Source organism: Hemicordylus capensis, chromosome 17 (assembly GCF_027244095.1).
Source record: "Hemicordylus capensis ecotype Gifberg chromosome 17, rHemCap1.1.pri, whole genome shotgun sequence".
In the NCBI taxonomy this organism is placed as follows: Eukaryota; Metazoa; Chordata; class Lepidosauria; order Squamata; family Cordylidae; genus Hemicordylus; species Hemicordylus capensis.
Genome location: NC_069673.1, coordinates 5,666,079 through 5,686,660, shown reverse-complemented (window position 1 = coordinate 5,686,660; position 20,582 = coordinate 5,666,079). Strand labels below are relative to the sequence as shown.

The 20,582-nt window shown below is 50.2% G+C and overlaps 1 protein-coding gene across 5 annotated transcripts in view; it reads left to right on the top strand.

The window, feature by feature from the left end:
* TNC (tenascin C) overlaps positions 1 to 20,582 on the top strand; it is a 72,699-nt gene that overhangs the window by 9,065 nt on the left and 43,052 nt on the right. For all 5 annotated transcript variants that reach the window (XM_053282607.1, XM_053282603.1, XM_053282606.1 and 2 more), the window contains exons 2-8: positions 9,652 to 10,235; positions 12,453 to 13,952; positions 14,405 to 14,668; positions 15,932 to 16,047; positions 16,186 to 16,342; positions 18,221 to 18,490; positions 20,223 to 20,408. In XM_053282607.1, the coding sequence (XP_053138582.1) occupies positions 9,776 to 10,235; positions 12,453 to 13,952; positions 14,405 to 14,668; positions 15,932 to 16,047; positions 16,186 to 16,342; positions 18,221 to 18,490; positions 20,223 to 20,408 (2,953 nt within the window). In that variant the 5' untranslated portion in view covers positions 9,652 to 9,775. The remainder of the gene's footprint in view (positions 1 to 9,651; positions 10,236 to 12,452; positions 13,953 to 14,404; positions 14,669 to 15,931; positions 16,048 to 16,185; positions 16,343 to 18,220; positions 18,491 to 20,222; positions 20,409 to 20,582) is intronic.

Below are 20,582 nucleotides of genomic sequence, written 5' to 3'. Positions count from 1 at the left end.
CAGCTGTAGCAAGAAGGAAGCCAGCCTTTGGAACTCCCTGCAAATGATAACTCGAAATGTCGTACGGAGGACCAGCCCTCACAGCGGCGCTCCGAAAGGCAGGGCTTCTGCTCCAATGCACAAGTCTGTTAGTTGGGCTTTTGAGTGAAGGGAAGGAAAACTCCACCTCTGTGGCTCCTTGCTGAAGTTCATGTCCGTTAAGGAGAGTAGCAGGTTTCCTGAGTGGAATGAGCTTGGAGTAGCGTTGCGTGGGAAATCCTCATGGCAGAACATTTGGTCTCAAATTTAGGCTGGTGGTGGTCAAAATTTGGAGCAGGAGAGGACCGCCGGTGATTTAGGAGGGGGCAGATCGATTCTGAGATGTCATAACAGCTTTGGACTGAAGGTGGTACCCAGTTGTGTCCTTTTAAACTTATTTTCCCCCACCACCTTAAGGGCAGTGGGCAGCAGCATTTGAGTGGCACTCTTCGCAGTAGCTAGCTGTCGTGATTCTCCCATCCTCATGGGAAGAACATAAGCACAGTCTCTACTCTGAGCAGCTCTCCAAGGTTCCAGGCAGGAGTCTTTCCCATCCCTACCTGTTGGGGTTTAAACCTGGGACCACCTGCATGCCCAGCTGATGCTCTCCCACTGAGGTCTTTCTGAGTTTCTGAGTCCCACCACTGGGTCTTTCCGAGTTAGAACATACAAGGTTTCCTTCTCTGTGTCTCTGTGAAGCTTTGTCTTATCGAGCTGACCTGCTGTTCCCGATCAGATCTTCTGGAACCCCTTTGGATCAGACCCTGGAAACTACAGAATGAGCAGAGATGGCTTTGCTGAGTAGGGCAATCCATTGCGGTTCAGATCACCACTCCACTTGCTTTGATCCATTTAGTTAGCTTCCTGTTGGAACATGCCCGTTAGAGAACCCACCTCGTTCTCTACAACCATGGCCAAATATCGTCTTATAACCCTTCTGCAGGGAGACGTGAAAATCCATTCCGTTGTCTTGCCGGCTAAAGATCTCACTCTCCATAACACAAATGAGCACCATAGTACATGGGGAAAGCGAGGGAATGAACTATTAATCCTTTTATTGCATGGTGAAACGGCTCACTTTTCCAGAAAGGGCTATTAAGGCTGTATGGCGGAGTGTTTTTGGAAGAAACCTTCAAGATCCTGGAAATGAAACAGCAGCCTTATGTTTTTAATCCATATTAGCTGCTGCAATTTATTCAAGGGTGGGGGGAGAGAAGAATTACCAGTCCTGTAAGTACGGAGCGCGCCTATAAAGGACTTGGCATAATTCGAAGTGAAGTCATTGAAAAAAAATGAGCTCCTGACCATGTGTAACTTGGCAAAGGAACTTTCCAAAGACAAGTTTAGAAAGCCGTAGCTTTTTGCCAGCTGGGCATATGTCTCTCCTAAGAGGGAGGATGGAGAGCTTCTCACCGAACTGGGGTGAGATAAGAAAGCTGGTCTTGAAACAAGAGAGTCTTTCTCTCTCTCTCTCGTGGGAAGCAGATGCTTCACGCATTGCTCTGTGCTGTGTCCTTCTGTTATGCAGGATGGAGATGGTGCTCAAAGGGGAGGGATTTAGGAATGGGACCATAGCTCAGTGGTATGAAGAAGGCCCCAGGTTTCATCCCTGGCAGCATCTCCCCGTAGGACTGGCAAGGACCCCTGCCTGAAACTCTGGAGAGCTGCTGCCGGTGGGTGCAGACGGTGTTGACCTTGATGGACCAATAGTCTGACTCAGTCTAAGGCAGCTGCATAGGGACATCTATTGCTCGGCGGTAGAGCATCGGCTTTGCATGCAGAAGGCCCCCGTTCCCTCCCTGGCAGCATCTCCAAGAAGGGCTGGGAGAGACTCCTGCCTGGAACTTTGAAGGGCTGCTGCCAGTCAGTGCTGAGCTAGATGGACCAAGGGACTGACTCAGTATCAGGCAGTTCCACAGTCTCTGAGAAATGTTGTAGGGTATATTTTGGGGAAAGGACTGTTTTTCAGCAGAAAAGCATCTGCTTTGCATGCAGGAGATCTGAGGTTCAATCCCTGGCAGCATCTCCAGGTAGGGCTGGGAGAGACTCCTCCCTGAAACCTTGGAGAGCTGCTGCCAGTCAGTGTGGGCAATAATAAGCTAAACGGAGCAGTGAACCAACTAAGTGAAAAGCAACTTCCTATGTGCCTAAACCTGGTGTGAGTAATGCCCTGTTCAGACATTATGTTGTCCAAGTGTCAGAGATGTTGCTATAATTGAGCCAACGTGTCCAAAGAACTCAGGCCCCACCCCCCCCAGCTCCTAATGGGGCCCCCAATTCCATCCCTCCCTATTTTCTTTATTATCCCCCTCACTCTGAGGGGTGGCCGGGGAGAAGGGTGAACACAGGCCCCCTCTCCACTACGCCCCTGCCAAGTGTACAGATGTCTGTATACTTGCACGGGTGTTTGTGTGAATGATTGTCCCTGCATCCATCTTAAAAGTGAACCCGCCTACAGGCCCCTGGGATACACGGTACTGCTGTGCCTGTGTTCAGCGTAATGTGTGAATAACAGCACCGGTGTACAGATTTGTACCTGTGTGCGCTGTCCAAAGCATGGCCTGAATGTCCAACGTCATGTCTGAATCGTGTTTAGTGACCGAGAGGGCACCATTGGAACCCAAAGCCTGTAGGAATTCCCAGATTCCGTCCCTGGCAACTTCCGCTGGGAATGACCCTCTGCTCAGATCCCTGGAGAACTCCCAGCCGTCCATGCTGGGGAAGATGGACAGTTCGACTCAGTCCAAGGCAACTTCCTATGTGTACGTTCACTACTTAATGGGCTTTGAGTGCAATAGATTCCCTTTGCATGGCCAGCCACTTGAGTGCCAAATACTCCCTGCACCCGTGCTTCCAGCAGCCGTCCTGCCTTGCCTTATGGAAGGGCTGGCCCAACTCTTCCAAAGGAAGTGGTGAACTTCCCCCCTTTGGTGGATCTCTGAACTCCCAAGTGTGGTGCATAGGAACATAGGAAGCTGCCTTATACTTACTGAGTCAGGCCATTGATCCATCTAACCCCATGTTGCCTACTCTGATTGGCAGCAGCTGAGTCAGCCCCTTGGTTAGTCTAGCTCAGTGCTGTTTACACAGACTGGCAGCAGCTCTCCAAGGCTTCAGGCAGGAGTCTCTCCCAGCCCTACCAGGATATGCTGCCAGGGATTGAACCTGGGACCTTCTGCATGCAAAACAGGAACATAGGAAGCTGCCATATACTGAGTCAGACCATTGGTCTATCTAGCTCAGTATTGTCTTCACAGACTGGCAGTGGCTTCTCCAAGGTTGCAGGCAGGAATCTTTCTCAGCCCTATCTTGGAGATGCTGCCAGGGAGGGAACTTGGAACCTTCTTCTGCTCTTCCCAGAGCGGCTTCATCCCCTAAGAGGAAGATCTCACAGGGCTCACACATGTAGTCTCCCATTCATATGCAACCAGGGTGGACCCTGCTTAGCTAAGGGGACATTAGAATTGGGGTGTTCTGAGTGAATCTGTGCGATGTCGGTGAACTCAAAAAAATAAATGCATAGCTAAGCAGTAGCGTCTGCCTTGTGCTTTTCTCCCTTAGATGTCCTGATCCTTCCGGGAGATAGCCGACCCATTCAAGATATGACCTCACCACTGAGAGAGAGCACAAGGCAGGAGTAATGATGTGTACTTCGTATCGGGGGGTGTGCCGGTGGGAGTTTCAAATGGAAGGTTTAAGCTAGACCGTTTCAGAGTGTCGGCTGAAGAGCTGATTCCGAAAGAGCCCAGCCATCTCTAATGAGGGAGGGAGGAGAGAGAGAGAGAGTGAGTTTCCACAAGCAGTTTTTTTGCTTTCCAGGGAGTCATTTCATGTGGCCTATTTCCGCAGCTCCCTTTCCATTTTTAGAACAGAGCCTGCTTTTTCCGCCGTCGGTCTGATTGTTGCTGCTCATCGCGCTGTGCCGGCCTGCTGTTTCTCATCTATGGCTTTTTGTCTCCACTGGATCCGCCCCAAGCTCTGTTGGTCCAGGCCCTGGAAACAGCTGCGAAGAGTAGCAATTGTGTCGCAGTGGAGAGAAGTGGTCTCCAGTGGGTGATGGACATTATCACGCGGCTTGCTGCCACCATCTGATTTGATTTCCTCTTGGAAATCAGACACAAAACTCTTGTCTGCCGGTTGCTGTGCACCGTGCTGAGCTCTTGGATGCAAACCCCACAAGCATCCTGTGGACCGCCTGCTTTTGTGTTCCCGTTTTCTCCTATGCCAGTTTCCATAACATAGATGGCAGACACAGACCAGCCCCGGATTTATTATATTCACATTTGCATTTTATCCTTGGCTTTCTATCCTTGGCTGGACTTTCCAGCATTGGGTGATCTGATTAGTAGCGCCAGCTTGGTTTCCCCCCAACGAGGCTTGCCCGTTGCTTTTGATGCTGGAGAATTCTGAAATGTAGAGGGAGGTCAAATTGCAAACTTAATCCACGGCCCACAAATTTTGGGTGTCGGTACTAGTATCCCAGGGGTGCTCATCGTGATTTTTTGGCAATCTACTCCCCTAGAGAGGGAAAATAGGTGACTGCATAGTCGCACTTACAGCTTTCTCTACCTTGCAGGGTTGTTGTGAAAATAAACATAACCATGTATACCACTCTGTATGTAACCGTGTACATAACCATGTATGCCTCAGAGGAACTGTGGGATATGGATGTATACATGTAAAAATAGACAGCTCGCTCAGTGGTACCACATCTGCTTTGTATGCCGAAGATTTCAAACACTGCCATATCCAGTTAAAAGGACCCCAGTAGCCAAGCTAGTTAGCATCCGTGGCTGAGATCTGGGACAGTTGCATAAGAACCTAAGAAGAGCCTTGCTGCATCAGGTCTAGGGTTGTCTGAATCATTTCAAGGTCAAATTGATTTGACTTGAATCTGGTCGATTTGAGTGATTCGACCTTGAAACGGAGTTCATTAAAAAATCAACCGTGTGCCTTGAAATTTGGGTGGTAAGTATCACCCATGGGGTCCTACCCACCCCCACCCCACTTTGGTATCTTCAGGACCTTTAAAAGTGGGTCAAGTCAAGTCAAATCTGAATCAAGTCTAATCCAACTCTAATCAATTCTGATCAGATTCGAGTTTGCAGATTCGGGTTCGTATCGAATCTGACTGATTCGATTTGACCACAAATCAAATTGCAAAAATTGATTCGTGCACATCCCTAATCAGATCCAAGGCCTATCTAGTCCAGCACCCTGTTGCCCACAGTAGCCCACCAGATGCCTCTGGGAAACCCACAGGCAAGAGCTGAGGGCATGCCCTCTCTCTTGCTGTTGCTCCCCTGCAACTGGGATGCAGATGCATTCTGCTTCTGAGCCTGGAGGTGGGACTAGTAGCTATTGCTAGACTAGCTACTGATAGATGAATTTGTCTGAGCCCCTTTTAAAGCCAACAAGCAGGTGGCCAGGAGACAATACTGATCTAGTTGGACTAGTGGTCAGACGCAGCTTCTGATATTTGTAATTTCAAGGGAAAGCGTGAGTTTCAAGACCAGTGAAAGCATTTGGGAGATTTCCACATGTTCCTCAACCAGCAGCTTTGGGGGTTCACCAAGATGTGCTCCATAAAGTGGGCTCCATGCTAGAATCTGAGGGGTGATGGACCGGGCTCTTGGCCCTATAGTTCCCTGTATGTTTGATGGAGGACTTTCTTGGCTGCTGCCCCATAGAGCTAAGTGGGGCCTTTCACAGCTGAAGGTCGTCCGCTGTGACCATGAATTTCTTGACGGCTCTGGGTTATGTCAGATAAACTTGGAACGCTTTATAAACACAGTTGCTTTGAGTCAAATGTTTGAGTAAGTAGCACAGAGCAGTACATTATGTAATGGTTATATTTAGCCAGCCAGATTTTGGAAAAGCCGTGTTTCTAAACACAAGAATCAACGCACGCCTAATAACTCACTCTTGAAACCAGACAATCGCTTTAGCCCTGTACGAATCAGCGGCTGGCATCTATAATTCAGAATTAGTCACCCCGTGCTTCTGTCTCAGTGTTTAATCTCATGTAACTCCTGCTAACTCCTTAATTTAGTGCCAAATTAATGACGCATCTCAGTTGGAGATACCCCATGGGCAGGAGATGGCAGATATGCTAATTCCAACTCTCCTCCTGGCTACAACTCTCTAGCTGTTCAGGAGTGGGGAGAATGCATCAAATAAACCATCTAGCAAGATAGGATGTTGATCTTCTGCCAGACAGAGTCATGCCAACCTATGAAAGATGCTCAGCAGAATGATGTGGAGTTGCCATTACTCTGTAGGCCTGTGGAAATCTTCCAAAGGTTCAGAACAATTTCCGTTTCTCCTTGTGAAAAGCAAAAAACTCCAAAATGCTTTATTTTCTACATTCAAAACCTGCTCTGCCTCCAAAGGGCCCAGAGTGGCGTCCATGGCTATGTTTCTCCTCACAACCACCCTGTGAGGTAGGTTAGGCTGAGAGAGAAGTGACTGACCCAGAGTCACCCAGTGAGTTCCATGGCTGAACTGAGGATTTGAACTCAGGTCTCCCTGGTCCTCGTCCAACACTTTTTCACTTTGGAGAAAAGTATCGATGTCACTGCACTGTGGTTGAGTCGTGCTTTGCCTGCAGAAGGTCTATGGCAGACCTGCTCAACTTAGGCCCTCCAGCTGATTTTGAACTTAAGGTAAAGTTGTGTTGTCAAGTCGGTGTCGACCTGTGGCGACCACAGAGCCCTGTGGTTGTCTTTGGAAGAATACAGGAGGGGTTTACTTGAACTAATTGTAAACTGCCCAGAGACACGGGTTTTGGGTGGTATAGAAATATTTTGAATAAATAAAACTGCAACTCCCATAATCCCCAGCCACAGTGGCCAATAACCAGGGATTATTTCATTTATTTATTTATCAAATCTGTACACCGCCCCAAACTTTCATCTCTGGGCGGTTAACAATAGCATAAAACAAGTTAAAACGTATACAAAAACTAAAAACAATTTTAAAATAAACCAGCAATTAAAACCTAAAAAATTAGGAAGCTGAGAAAGCTTGGGCAAAAAGATGGGTTTTTAAGTGTGTTTTTTTGAAAATTGCCAGAGATGGGGAGGATCGTATCTCAGCAGGGAGCTCATGCCACAATCTCGGTGCAGCGACCGGGAAGGCCCGTCTCTGTGTAGCCACCCAACGGGTTAGTGGTCATTCCAGAGAAATGGTGTGCACCAGTGTTCCCTCTAACGGGGATTTCCAGATGTTGTTCACTACAACTCCCAGCATCCCCAGCTGCAATGGCCTTTAGCTGGGGCAACTCCAATATTTATACCCCGCCCCACCAGTACACTACGGCTCGGGGCGGCTCCTTGAGGCCAGACTGGCCCCTGCAACCTTTGCGCGTGCCCCCTCGCCTCACACGTCTTGCAAACGTCTTGCACGAGGAGCAGTGAAGAAGTGTGTCTGCTAGCAACCTTCCCTCCTCCCTGCCCTTCCAAAACCTCCCGGAGTTGACTTGCAAGGCAGCATTTTGTCCTGGCTCTGCCATGCCTTGGGCAGCCCCCTACCAAAACACTCCATTGCTGCTAAGTATTCTCGTCTGGGGATCTTTAAAAGCCAGTCAAGGGTGCCTGCATCTCCAGAATGTCTAGACGGTGTCCCAGAATGAGGTGGGGCTAGGATCCTTCCTCGTGTGTTTCCCAGTCCAAATCAAGTCCCTTTCCCCTTTGTTCAGAGACACTGGGCTGAACCTCTGTCCCTCTTTGTGTTGGCTTCATGCTGTGAATGCCTTTGAAATCCTATCCCTGCCTGCCCTTCATTCTGTCTTGTGAACCAAAAAATTCATTTGCATTCATCCTCGGACCACCCCGGCAAAGAGTCTGGCCACACACAGCTTTCCCACCCTTCCTCCAAGGGAGTATATGGCTCTTCCTTCCCTCAGCTTATCCTCACAACAACCCTGTGAGGCAGGGCCGACCCTGGGGCTTTGGGTGCTCGAGGTAAACTTTGACCCCAGGCCAAGAATTGTAGTGTCCCCCCTCTAACCTGAGCCCCACAGGCTGCTCATCCGCCAGCCTGAATGACCAGCCTGCCCAGATGACCAGCGAATGACTAGTCCACGCTGGTTTGAGGATACAGTGGGAGAGAGTTCCGGAGTCTATTCTGGGGGCAAAACTCCAGCCCTTCAGCGATGCTGTTGCAAATCTGGAGATCCCGTCTGAGACCATTTCTATTTGGTAATGAACGCTGCAGCAGGCAGTTCATCTTCCAGAGAGGGAGTGCACCTGCTGAGACCTGTGTTTTATTGGGGGGTGAAGTGCAATCAGCAAAGACAACTGCATTGGGGGCGGCGGCGTGCAGAATGTGCAGGATGACATTTTACAAGAGGGAGAGTAATTGGCAGTGCAATATTCTTGCACTCCTTATGCTCCCCCCCAAAAAAATCCTGGTGCCTAGGCGAGTGCCTAGGTCTGCCTAGTGGTCAGGCTAGCCATGCTGTGAGGTAGGTTCAGCTGAGAGAGAGAGAGAGAGAGAGAGAGGAGATCAAATGTCCATGTAAGGAAACATATATTTTCATCTTAATTACATGGCCCACAGCCATCCAGTTAGCTTCCTGGCTGAATAATGATTTGAACCTGTGATTCCATACTATTTGGACACCCTAACCACTAGTCTGCACTATCTAGAAAGCCTGGTGGTAATGTATAGGAGTGCATCCAAACACTTCTCACTCCTGGTGTGTCAAAAGCCAGAATCTTCTCCGACTCCCAGACCTTTTCAAGATGTTCTTTTCTCCCCCTAAGCACCCAAAAGATGGCTCAAGGCCCAGGGTCTGTTGGCAGCCAGCAGACTCTCTTTGAGCAAGGCGCACCATTTCAAGCTCGTGGAAAACCATCCCGGCTGTTAAAGCTCACTTCTGTTAATCCATCCTAATGAGGTCCCTTGTATCTCATTAGAACGTTGCACAAGAGAGCTGACCTCACCGGTTTCCCCAAGTTCTCACACCATGCCGAAATCATTGGCAGCATTAAATGGATCCATGGAGAGGGGCCAAGAAGGAAGGCATGGAATTAGCACTCTGGCTGTTCTAGGGCTGCTTCTAGGGAGATTTTTAGGGAGCCCAGAGCCCAAACGGGGGATGCCGTGGCTTCAGATCGGGACCTCGCTAAGTGAGATTGGTCCTGCAGTAGCGAGTTTGAATTGTCCCCTTTGTTAAGCAGGATCTGTCCTGGTTTGCTCAACTTTGCCCCCCCCGGCAGCTGTTTTTGGACTACAATTCCCATAATCCCCAGCCACAATGGCCAATAGCCAGGGACTACGGGAGTCGTATCTTCAGGAGGGCCGAAATTGAGCAGGCCTGCCCTAAAGGGAAGATCGTACGGTGCTCACACGTGTAGTTTCCCATTCAAATGCAAGCCAGGGTGGATCCCGCTTAGCAAATGCCTGAGACCCCCAAACCAGCTCTCCTCCTCCAGCCGGAGATACTGCCTTTAATCTTTGTGTCTCATCAGAACCTTGAAAGCCCCCTTCTTTTTCTAGAACTGTAATCTGATCGCGTCCTGATGTCACCGCATGACCTCTCTCCCTGGAGTTCACACACACACACACCCCTTGGCGTATCAGTTTCACAGAGACGTAACTCACTCCCTGTAATTTTAACTGTTTCAGGAACAACCAAGCTGATCAGGAGGAGGGAGAAGTGAAGAGCCCCCAATCTGTCCACGTCCGGCGGGCTGTGAGCGTGCATCCACATTGAAGCCGCAAGGACGTCCCGGAGGAACTGAACCTCAGCATGGGTCTCCCCACGTGGGTTTGGGCCGTGGCGGTCCTCTCTTTGCTCCATCAGTACGTCAGTGGTGGACTCATCAAGAGGATAATTCGGCAGAAGAGGGAGACGGGGATAAACGTCACTTTGCCGGAGGACAATCAGCCCGTGGTCTTTAACCACGTCTACAATATCAAGGTCCCCATGGGCAACCTCTGCTCCGTGGACTTGGACCCCGCCAGTAGAGACACAGACCTTACATCTGTCGAGCCGGGCAGAGATTCTCAGGAGCACACGCCGAACGAGGAGAACCAGATCGTCTTCACGCACAGAATCAACATCCCGCGGCGAGCCTGCGGTTGCGCGGCAGCCCCCGATATCAAGGATCTCTTAAGCAGGCTTGAGGAATTGGAGGGGCTGGTATCCTCTCTACGAGACCAGTGTGCCGGTGGTGTGGGCTGCTGCCCAACCGGGCAAACAGCTGTGGGTAAGGCAGAGCGCCAGGGTGGTGTGGGGCTGAGAGTGTTGGGCTAGGATGCGGGAGACCCGATTTCAAGTCCCCGTTCAGCCATGGCACCCACTGGGCGTTCTGGGCCAATCTCTTCTCTCTCCGCCTAAGCTGCCTCCACTGGGTTGTGGTTGTGAGGATGAACATAGCCATGGGCATCGCTCTGGGCTCTTTGGAAGAAGAGAGGGATACAGACGCAGTAAATAAGCAAGCAGTAAGGAATAGAGAGACCAAGAGCATTTTCACATGGGAGGCTTAGGACCAGACTAGACACATAGGGACACAGGAAGCTGCCATAGATGTCAGACCATTGGTCCATCTAGCTCAGGATTGTCTACATAGGCTGGCAGCAGCTTCTCCAAGGTTGCAGGCAGGAGTCTCTCTCAGCCCTGTCTTGGAGATGCTGCCAGGGAGGGAACTTGGGACCTAGATGCTCTTCCCAGAGTTGCTCCATCCCCATATCTTGCAGTGCTCAAGCATCAAGTCTCCCATTCATATGCAACTAGGGCAGACCTTGCTTAGCTAAGGGGACAAGTCATGCTTGCTCCCACCAGACCAGATCCCCTCTCCACATGGTAGGAGATCTGCAATCAGGTTTCCCAACATTTCCCTCCCACTTTCCAGTTGCCGGTGGAGGACTGCCAAGAGGCGATTAAAGTGTTTTTAAAATGCACCTGCAATTCTGGTCATAGATGCTGCAGCCAGAATCTCTGCCTTGAGGTCTCCATCGTCAAGAAGATAGGGGTGGGGTGTGGGGAAATAAAAGAGGTCGGCCAGGGTGGATAATGGGTACAGGATGTATTTATTTTATGCATTCTCTTTAATAATACATACCCCCTCCTCCCATTCCCAAACATTTTCTCAAAGAGCCTGACAGCAAATTCAGGATGCAAAATGCTTGCAACACTTTAAGATCAATAGTACAATCCTCTTAGCATTCACTCAAATGAAATTGTCTTAGCAAGTGACTGATATTTTTCCAGTCCCCAAAATGGTGAGAAGGATCTGACCATCAGCCTTACGATAGGCTGATGGTCATAAATGGGGCAGACTCAATTCTATCTACTTGGATCAGTTCTCTTAGTCTGATGAAACCAATTAAGCCTTTGCAGGCCCAAGCTATTCATCCGGCTAGCTGGGCATAGCAGCAACACCTTTTCACGGGCTGGCGCTCTTATATTTATCAGGGAGAGAACCACTGTCCCTGTTCTGTCCACCATAGCATATCTCCGGTGGGTGTTGCTGGTGTATCACATGTTGGGCCTCCCTTCCCTCCTCCACCCCATTATGCTAGGAACACAGAAACCTAGAAAGTTGTCATATACCAAGTCAGGCCCTTGGTCCATCTAGCTCAGCATTGTCTACCCAGACTGACAGCGGCTTCTTCACGGCTGCAGGCAGGAGTCTCTCTCGGCCTTATCATGGAGATGCTGCCAGGGAGGGAACTTGGAACCATCTGCATGGAAGCTTATAGATGCACTTTCCAGAGCGGCCCCATCCCCTAAGGGGAATGTCTTTCAGTGCTCACAGCTGTAGTCATTCAAATGCAAACCAGGGTGGACCCTGCTTAGGAAAGGGGACAATTCGGGCTAGCACAAGTAAGGCTCTCCTCCTGAGTTGCTCTGACTATCATTTCCACCCCCCCAGAGGCCCACTCGGTATGAGACTGAATGACAACATAGCACCATTCTTAGTAGGGATTCAAAGAGCCACATCTTTTTTTGCAACAGCAAAAAGAGAGATGCCCCAATCCCCGCTTCCAATATTTCAGCCTGAGCATTATGGATGGGGCTGTAGCTCAGTGGCAGAGCATCTGCTTTGCATGCAGAAGACTCCAGGTTCCATCCCTGGCCGCATCTCCAGGTAAGGCTGGGAAAGGCCCCTTCCTGAAACCCAAGAGAATGAATGCCATTCGGTGTAGATCAGGGATTCTCAATGTTGGGTCTCCAGATGTTATTGGACTTCAATTCCCATAATCCCCAGCCCCTGTGGTTGGGGATTTATAGGAGTTGAAGTCCAATCACATCTGGGGACCCAGCGTTGAGAATCCCTGGTGTAGACAGCACTGAGCTGGAAGCCCAAAGGGTCTGACTTGGGATAAGGCAGCAATGTAGAAGTGTCTAAAGAGAGTCATCCCTAGATCTGCCTCCTCCGACATTTTTAAGGATAACATGCCGCCTTGTTTTGCTTCTGTAGGCATTCTTGAGGCCAAGCCGTATTGCAGCGGGCATGGCAATTACAGCAACGACCACTGTGGGTGCATCTGCGAACCCGGCTGGAAAGGGCCCAATTGCTCCGAGCCAGAATGCCCTCAGAATTGTAACCACCGGGGCCGCTGTGTCGACGGCAAGTGTGTTTGTGATGAAGGCTACACCGGGGAAGCCTGTGAGCAGCAGACCTGTCCTGGGGACTGCAACGACCAAGGCAAATGCATCGACGGGCAGTGTGTCTGCTTTGACGGCTTCGCCGGGGAGGACTGCAGCCAGGAGGTGTGCCTAGTGCCCTGCGGCGAGCACGGGACATGTGTGCACCAGCAATGCATCTGCGAGGCCGGCTTCACCGGGGCGGATTGCAGCGAGCCGCTGTGCCCAAACAACTGCAACAACCGAGGCCGCTGTGTGGAAGAGGAGTGCGTGTGCGACGAAGGGTACACCGGCGAAGACTGCGGCGAACTCATTTGCCCCAACGACTGTTACGACCGCGGCCGCTGTGTCAACGGGACCTGCTATTGTGACCCGGGGTTCACCGGGGAGGACTGTGGGGAAGTCGCCTGCCCGGACAACTGCCACAACCAGGGGCGCTGTGAAAACGGCCTGTGCGTCTGCTACGAAGGGTTCATGGGAGACGACTGCGGGGAGCGGAGGTGCCCCAGTGACTGCAACCGGCGTGGGCGCTGCATCGACGGGCAGTGTGTCTGCCACGAGGGTTTCTTGGGCTTCGACTGCGGGGAAGTGAAGTGCCCCAACGACTGCAACAGCCGGGGCCGCTGTGTCAACGGACAGTGCATCTGTGACGAACGGTTCATGGGGGAGGACTGCAGTGAATTAAGGTGCCCCAGCGACTGCAGCAACCGGGGGCGGTGCACCAACGGCTGGTGCGAGTGTGACGAGGGCTACACGGGGGAGGACTGTGGCGCCTTGAAGTGCCCGAACGACTGTCACGGCCGCGGGCGGTGCATCAACGGGCAGTGTGTCTGCGACGAGGGCTTTGTGGGCGAGGACTGTGGTGAGCAGCGGTGCCCCAGCGACTGCCACAACCGGGGCCGCTGTGTCGACGGCCAGTGTGTGTGCGACGCGGCCTTCACCGGGGTCGACTGCCGCGAACTGAGGTGCCCCAATGACTGCAACCACCGCGGCCGCTGCGTCAACGGGCAGTGCATGTGCGACGAGGGGTACACAGGGGAGGACTGTGCAGAGCGGAGGTGCCCCAACGATTGTAACGACCGCGGGCGCTGCCTCGACGGGGTGTGCGTGTGCGACCAAGGCTTCGTAGGCGAGGACTGCCACGAACTGGCCTGCGTGAACAACTGCAGCGGCCGAGGGCGCTGCGTGAACGGGCAGTGCGTGTGCGACGAGGGGTACCGAGGGGTCGATTGCAGCGAACACTCTTGCCCCAATAACTGCAATGATCTGGGCCTCTGCGTAGACGGGCGATGCGTCTGCGAAGAAGGCTATGTAGGCATTGACTGTTCAGATGGTAAGTTCCAAGGAACCTTTGGTGAGACTGGTTTGCATACACAACTCACCAAACCTGGCATTTTGGGCCGATTTGGGGGTGATTTCCGGCATCCAGGAACCAAACCCCCTGATTCCCATTGCCCTAATGCCCCGTTATTAGGGGCATTATTTATTTGTAATTATTTGTGAATTCACTATCCACAGCCCCCCCCCCCGAGAATGGAACCCCCGTGAATAACAGGGTTCTCCTGTAAGCAGAAGCATCCAGCTTTGGGCTCCGTTCCCATGTACAAATTTGTTGCAAATCGAAAACCAGGGTGTGAGTGAGATTAAAAACCTTTCTTCCTGGTGACCTATGTAACTTGTGTCATAATCTACATATTCATATTTGCACACTCCCCAGCCACACACAGACCATCCTTTATGTGTGTTTCCTGACTTCTTGTTAACTTCTTGTTAACTTCTTGGCAGTGTCTCCTCCAAAAGACCTGACCGTTACAGATGTGACAGATAAAACTGTGAACTTGGAATGGAAGAATGATAATATCGTCACCGAATACCTCATCACCTACATTCCCACTGGCATCGGTGGTCTAGAGCTAGAAATCCAAGTTCCTGGGAATCACACCTCGGCCACCATCAAGGGGTTGGAGCCTGGTGTGGAGTATTTCATCCGTGTATTTGCCATCCTAAAGAACAAGAAGAGCATCCCCATCAGCGCCCGGGTAGCCACTTGTGAGTCTATTAAAGCCAACTAAGAGCCTCTCGACTTATTTGCTTGCCTTCAAACCTGTTACATTTTTTTGTACACCTGGGCAGGAGAACATGAACGCGCCCCTTTTCACATCTGGGTTTCCAGCAATTGTGTTCTAGATCAGGGATTCTCAACGTTGGGTCCCCAGATGTTATTAGACTTCAACTCCCATAATTTCCAACCAAATGTCACTGGGGCAGGGGATTATGGGAGTTGAAGTCCAAGAACGTCTGGAGACCCAACGTTGAGAACCAATAACATCTGGAGACCCAACTTTGAGAACCCCTGTTCTAGATCTATCTAGTGATGGCTATGAATTTGGAATCAGTTCGGACTCTGACTCCCAAGATTTGGAAATCTGGCCCTCGCTATGAGCCTAGCCCTAACCCACTCTGGGATTCAGGCCTGGCTCATGCTGAGTTTGCTACTGGGGGACCCTTCCTGTTCATCTACCCCCTTCCAAGTAAACTCTCCTTTGCAGTGAGGAGAGAAAAGGAAGTGGGTTTGTGGGCCTCATTGTTGACTTAGCCAATCGTAAGCATCCTCAGGAGCATTGTTTCCAGACCGAGGGCATTGTATCCCTCTGCCCTGTGATTCCTTGGGCTAGGATGCATAGGAAATTGCAGTTCCCATGCATCCCAGGAGGAAATGACACCCGTACAAATACCCAGGGAGCATCCAGTCTTTTATGGGCATGGGGTTGCCCTTGAAGATGATTCAGGAGATTACAGTTAGCAGTACAAATTACGACAGCAGGTTGCTAACTGGGACTGGATGCATGCAACATAACAGTCTCAGGAAGCAATGCCACTGGCTCCTGTTTTCTGAGCTCAGTTCAAGCTGCTGGCTTTAATCTGGTTTTAACCCTTAAGGCCCAAATGGCTTGGGTGCAAATTACCTCAAGGGCTGCCTTCTCGCTCAGGAACCTGCCCTGGATTGGCTTTCTCTCACTAGGGGTCACTGGAGAACTGCAAGCTGAAGCTGGCCAGCCTTCTTCTTCTTCTTCTTCTTTACATTTATATCCTGCTTTTCCTCCGAGGAGCTCAGAGCAGTATACATGGTTATGTTTATCCTCACAACAACCCTGTGAGGTAGGTTAGACTGAGAGAGACATGGCTGGCCCAGAGTCACCCAGTGAGTTTCATGGTTGAATGGGGATTTGAACTCGGGTCTTCCCAGTCCTAGTCCAACCCTCTAACCACTATGCTATGTTGGCTCTCATCATTTCTGCTTGTGCTTCCCAGATTTGCCTGCCCCAGATGGCTTGAAGTTCAAATCTGTTAAGGAGACGTCGGTGGAAGTCGAATGGGACCCCCTGGACATCCCATTCAGCGGGTGGGAGATCGTCTTTAACAGCTTGGTAAGGAAGTTGGGCTTAGGAGCTGGTTCCTTAATGGATTGTCTCCTTCTGGGTGATCTGGCTGCCCAATCAGTTCTTTGAAGGATGCCCTGCTTCTTCCAACATTCGCGTCCCAACGGTCTAACCTCTTCGTTGCAGAAAGAGGAAGACAATGGTGGTATCAGGAGCAGCTTGAAGAGGCCACAGACGTCCTACCAGCAGCCAGGGCTGGCACCGGGACAGCAATACAACGTGTCACTCTATGTGGTGAAGAATCAAACCAGGGGGCCTGGACTCTCCAGGGTGGTGACTACAAGTAAGTCGACAAGTTGACAGTGACCGCTGGCTATGCCTACGTAAGAACAGCCCTGCTGGGCCAAGCCCAAGGAGGCCATCTAGTCTAGCATCCTTTTCCCCACAGTGGCCCACCAGGTGCCTCTGAGAAGCCCACAGGCAAGAGGTGAGGGCGTGCCTGTTGCTCCCTTAAAAAGGGGATTCAGAGATAAGACTTGTACAAGACTTGTAGCCATTGATTGACCTGTCCTCCATGAATTTTAAATTTAGCCCCTTTTAAAGCCATCCAAGCTGGTGGCCATCACCACATCCCGTGGCAGAAATATAGGCTAATCACACACTGCGTGAAAAAAGACGTCCCTTCTTTCGTTCCTTAATTTCCCACCAGTCGGTTTCAAGCCCTACTTAAAGCCACCCAAGTGGGTCGCCATCACCACATCCCGTGGTGGAGAATACCACAGGTTAATTATGTGCGGTGTGAAAAAGTATTTCCTTTTGTCGATCCTAAATTTCCTGGCAATCAATTTCATGGGATGAGCCTGTCGTGGTTCAGGTGTTGTGAGAGAGGGAGTTCTTCTCTCTCTTGCTGTGCCCTGCATAATTTTAAAAACCTCCCCTTAGTTGCCTTCCCCCCCCTGCCCTAAGAAGCCTCAAATGTTGTAGCCTTGCCCCAAAGGAATGGTGCTTCAGCCCCCTAACCATCTTGATTGCCCTCTTCTGCAGCCAAGTAGGAGTGTGCAAAAAGAATAGCCCCGTTGTTCCTGTTAAAATAAAGCCTCCGCATTTTGAGACGCCTCTGGGTGATGGTAGCAGCAATCAGGTCTGACAGCTGCTACAGGCAACATGCAGAGAAACCTCTATGCAGCCCTCCACATGAAACTGTCCACTCACTAACACTTCGACATCTGGCTGCTCCTAACAGCATGGGAGAGGATCAAGACGGTTGCAGCAGAAGGTCATGATATCCTTTCTCCTCTTTGGTGCTCTAAGCAAAAGCCAGATGCAGCTGGAAGGGGGCTTTCTGTGGTGTCTCTAGCAACTGTCACAACCAATAGCTGCTACTGGCTCCCAGAGACGGGGGTTCTGTTTTGAGCTCCAATGTGAATGGGGTCATGGTCAAAAGCATAGGGGCGTATTCTGTACCCAAGCTCCAAAAAAAACCAAACCGAGGGAAAGGATGAACACTGAAGAACCGGAGATGGGTTAGAACTTGATTCCCCACCACCACCACCACCACCCTGCCAAAAGAAATAGTTGTTCAGACAAAGCTGAAAGTTCTCACTTTGGGCTTGAAATTTAGGAACATGGGAAGCTGCCTTATACCGATTCAGACCATTGGTCCATTTTGCTCAGGGCTGTCTACACTGACTGGCAGCAGTTCTCCAAGGTTTCAGGCAGGACTCTTTCCCAGCCCTACCTGGAGATGCTACCAGGGAGGGAATCTGGGACCTTCTGCATGCAAGGCAGATGTTCTTCCACTGAGCTACAGCCCCATCCCCTAAGGGGAATATCGTACAGCACTGACATGAAGTCTCCCATCCAAATGCAAACCAGGGCAGACCCTGCTCAGCAAAGGGGATAATTCGTGCTCGCTACCAAAATACTAGCTCTCCTGGTCCTGTAGGAGGTGGGGAGAAAAGTCTGTTGCAGTGGCTTCCTTACTGGCTCATTGGTTTCTACTGCCACGTTACCTGTTCTGCAGCAACAAGTAATTTGTCTATTACTAGAGGTTGCTGATGGACACAGTTTTTAACCCAGAATCCCCCAGTGCCATGAAAGAACATGCAGATGTAAAGTTTCAGCCCTCCCCAGCCCCCTGCCACAAACTTGGGCCAAACTCTCAAACGTTCCTCCAAGCCCTAGTTTAATTCTTCTGACTTGTCCCTTTCTTCTGCCGCAGGACTTGATGCTCCCAGCCAGATTGAGGCACAAGACGTTACAGATACCACGGCACTGATCACATGGTTTAAACCTTTGGCTGAAATTGACGGCGTTGAGCTGACTTACGGGCCTAAGGATGTCCCCGGGGCCCGAACCTCAGTTGATCTCTCGGAGGACGAAAGCCAATATTCCATCGGAGACCTGAAGCCACACACGGAGTATGAGGTGACCCTAATATCCCGACGTGGGGATATGGAAAGCGACCCTGTGACCGAGACCTTTGTCACAGGTAAGTGAGTGGTTGTCATTCATAGTTTACTCCAGCTTGGGTTTAATATGTGAACTTTCCACTTTCAGGTAGGGTTCGAACCCAAAATTATCCCAAGTGAAATTTGCAAGTGAATGCCAGGTTTTCTTCAAGGAGAAGCTGAAATACAAAGAGAAAATCCAGGCTTCCTTCAAAGGAAAGACAGGAATTTGAAGAGGCATTTCTGGATTCCTCCCAAAGAGGAAACGTTTTGTGAAGAGTTTCTCCCAAAGAGGAAGAAACAGTGAAGAGTTTTCTCACAATCCTAGGAAATCCCTTCTCCATCTAGTCTTCTGTTGTGGAACCCTAGCATGCTGCAGAAAGGATTCTGGGACATGTTCTCGGGGCTCAGTTGATAGGTCAGATCTGTTGGGCATCTCTATTGCTCCACATGAACTGAATACATGGAAGGGAAAGATTAAAAGTGCTGGACAAACTGTCTTTCAAGGAAACCTTTCCTCCATCACTCATGTTCCCATTGAGGGACTTAGGATCTGCTTCCAAGGAGGAACTTCCCCAGAATACCACCTGAAAACCAATGATCAAAGATCACATCAAAATACCATATTTACCCCAATACAAAACCATATTTACCCCTTAAAAACAGAAGTTGAATACAAGTTATACATATACTTACCAAAAAGGCTCTGAAATTAAGATGACCCCCTGATTTCTAATATCAAAGAGCTTGGGGAAAACTAGTCTTGGATTCAGGTAAATACAGTGATATCATATTTACTTGAATATGGTATCTTTCAGGTCTGATCCATACGTATATTAACAGGTCTGATCCAGCCATATATTTCTCCAAGTTTAAGAAGACCCCCTTAAAAAATAGAGGTTCAGCACAGGTTATATCTGTATTTACCTGAAAGGAAAAGGATTCTGAATTTCAGACAACCCACCCAACTCTAACGGCCAAGAACTCAGGAAATACCAAGTCTTGGATTTGGATAAATATGGTATGTTGAGGTGAAGAGGAGGCTTTCTACTTTACTGAAAAAGTCCATGATTTACTGAGCCAGTTCCAAATACAGCAGAAACAAAATGTCCCACCATTTTCTGTACCCCATTCATTGGTGGTGAAAAATGAGGAGGGGTGTTTCATTGATTTGGGGAAAGCAGAGCACAAAATTGTGTGTGTGTGTGTGTGTGTGTGTGTGTATAACTCAATGGGAAGATGGGGGTTCTTCTCCCCCTGTCATTGGGGCTGCCAATAGTCCCACAAATGCCAGAATCACCCCCTGCAGAATGTCGGGTAGGGATAGGGGCTTTGAGAGGGGGAAATAGCAGTCAATAGTCCATGGCCCCTAAAAGGAGTAACACTGTGAAACAGGCAACGGTGTAATAAAGTAAATCAGGGTGCTAGTTTCAGCATCTCTTTCAGCCCCCACCTCCCCAAATATTGAACTACGAGTTCTCACCTCTGAATTTTCAACTCAGACCTGGTTCTGAAATCAAGTTGAGTGAGTTTGTCCTTCATGAATGAGGGATTGGCCCTAAAATTCAGCCGGCCTGTGGGGTCCTCAAATGTGGGTTCCCTCCCAAATGTTGTTGGACTACAGCTCCCTTCATCCACTGTGGCTGGGAATGATGGGAGTTGTAGTCCAACAACATCTGGGGACCCGAGAGTTCCCTAGCCGAATTCTCTGCTCTGAGGTTCTCCCACAGAATTAACAGGAAGAGTGATAACCCTCATTTCCTCCCACCCCAGAACTGGATGCTCCAAGAAATCTGAAACGCCTCTCTCAGACAGACAGCACCATCACCCTGGAATGGAAGAACAGTCAAGCAACTCCTGACTCCTACAGGATCAAGTATGCCCCCATTTCTGGCGGCGACCATGCCGAAATCACAGTGCCCAGAAGCAACCAAGCCACGACCAAAGCCACACTCACAGGTAGGACGCAGAAAGCCGGTGAAGGGGGACGTGAGCCTTGAGCAGGCATTGCAGGGATGTAGATCTGAGCGACAAAAATGGCGAGGGGTCTTGGAAGTCCGTGAGGAGCGGTTGAGGTTGCTGGTTTGAGTTTCGCCTGGAGAAGAGAAGACAGAGGGCAGACACAATGGTCAC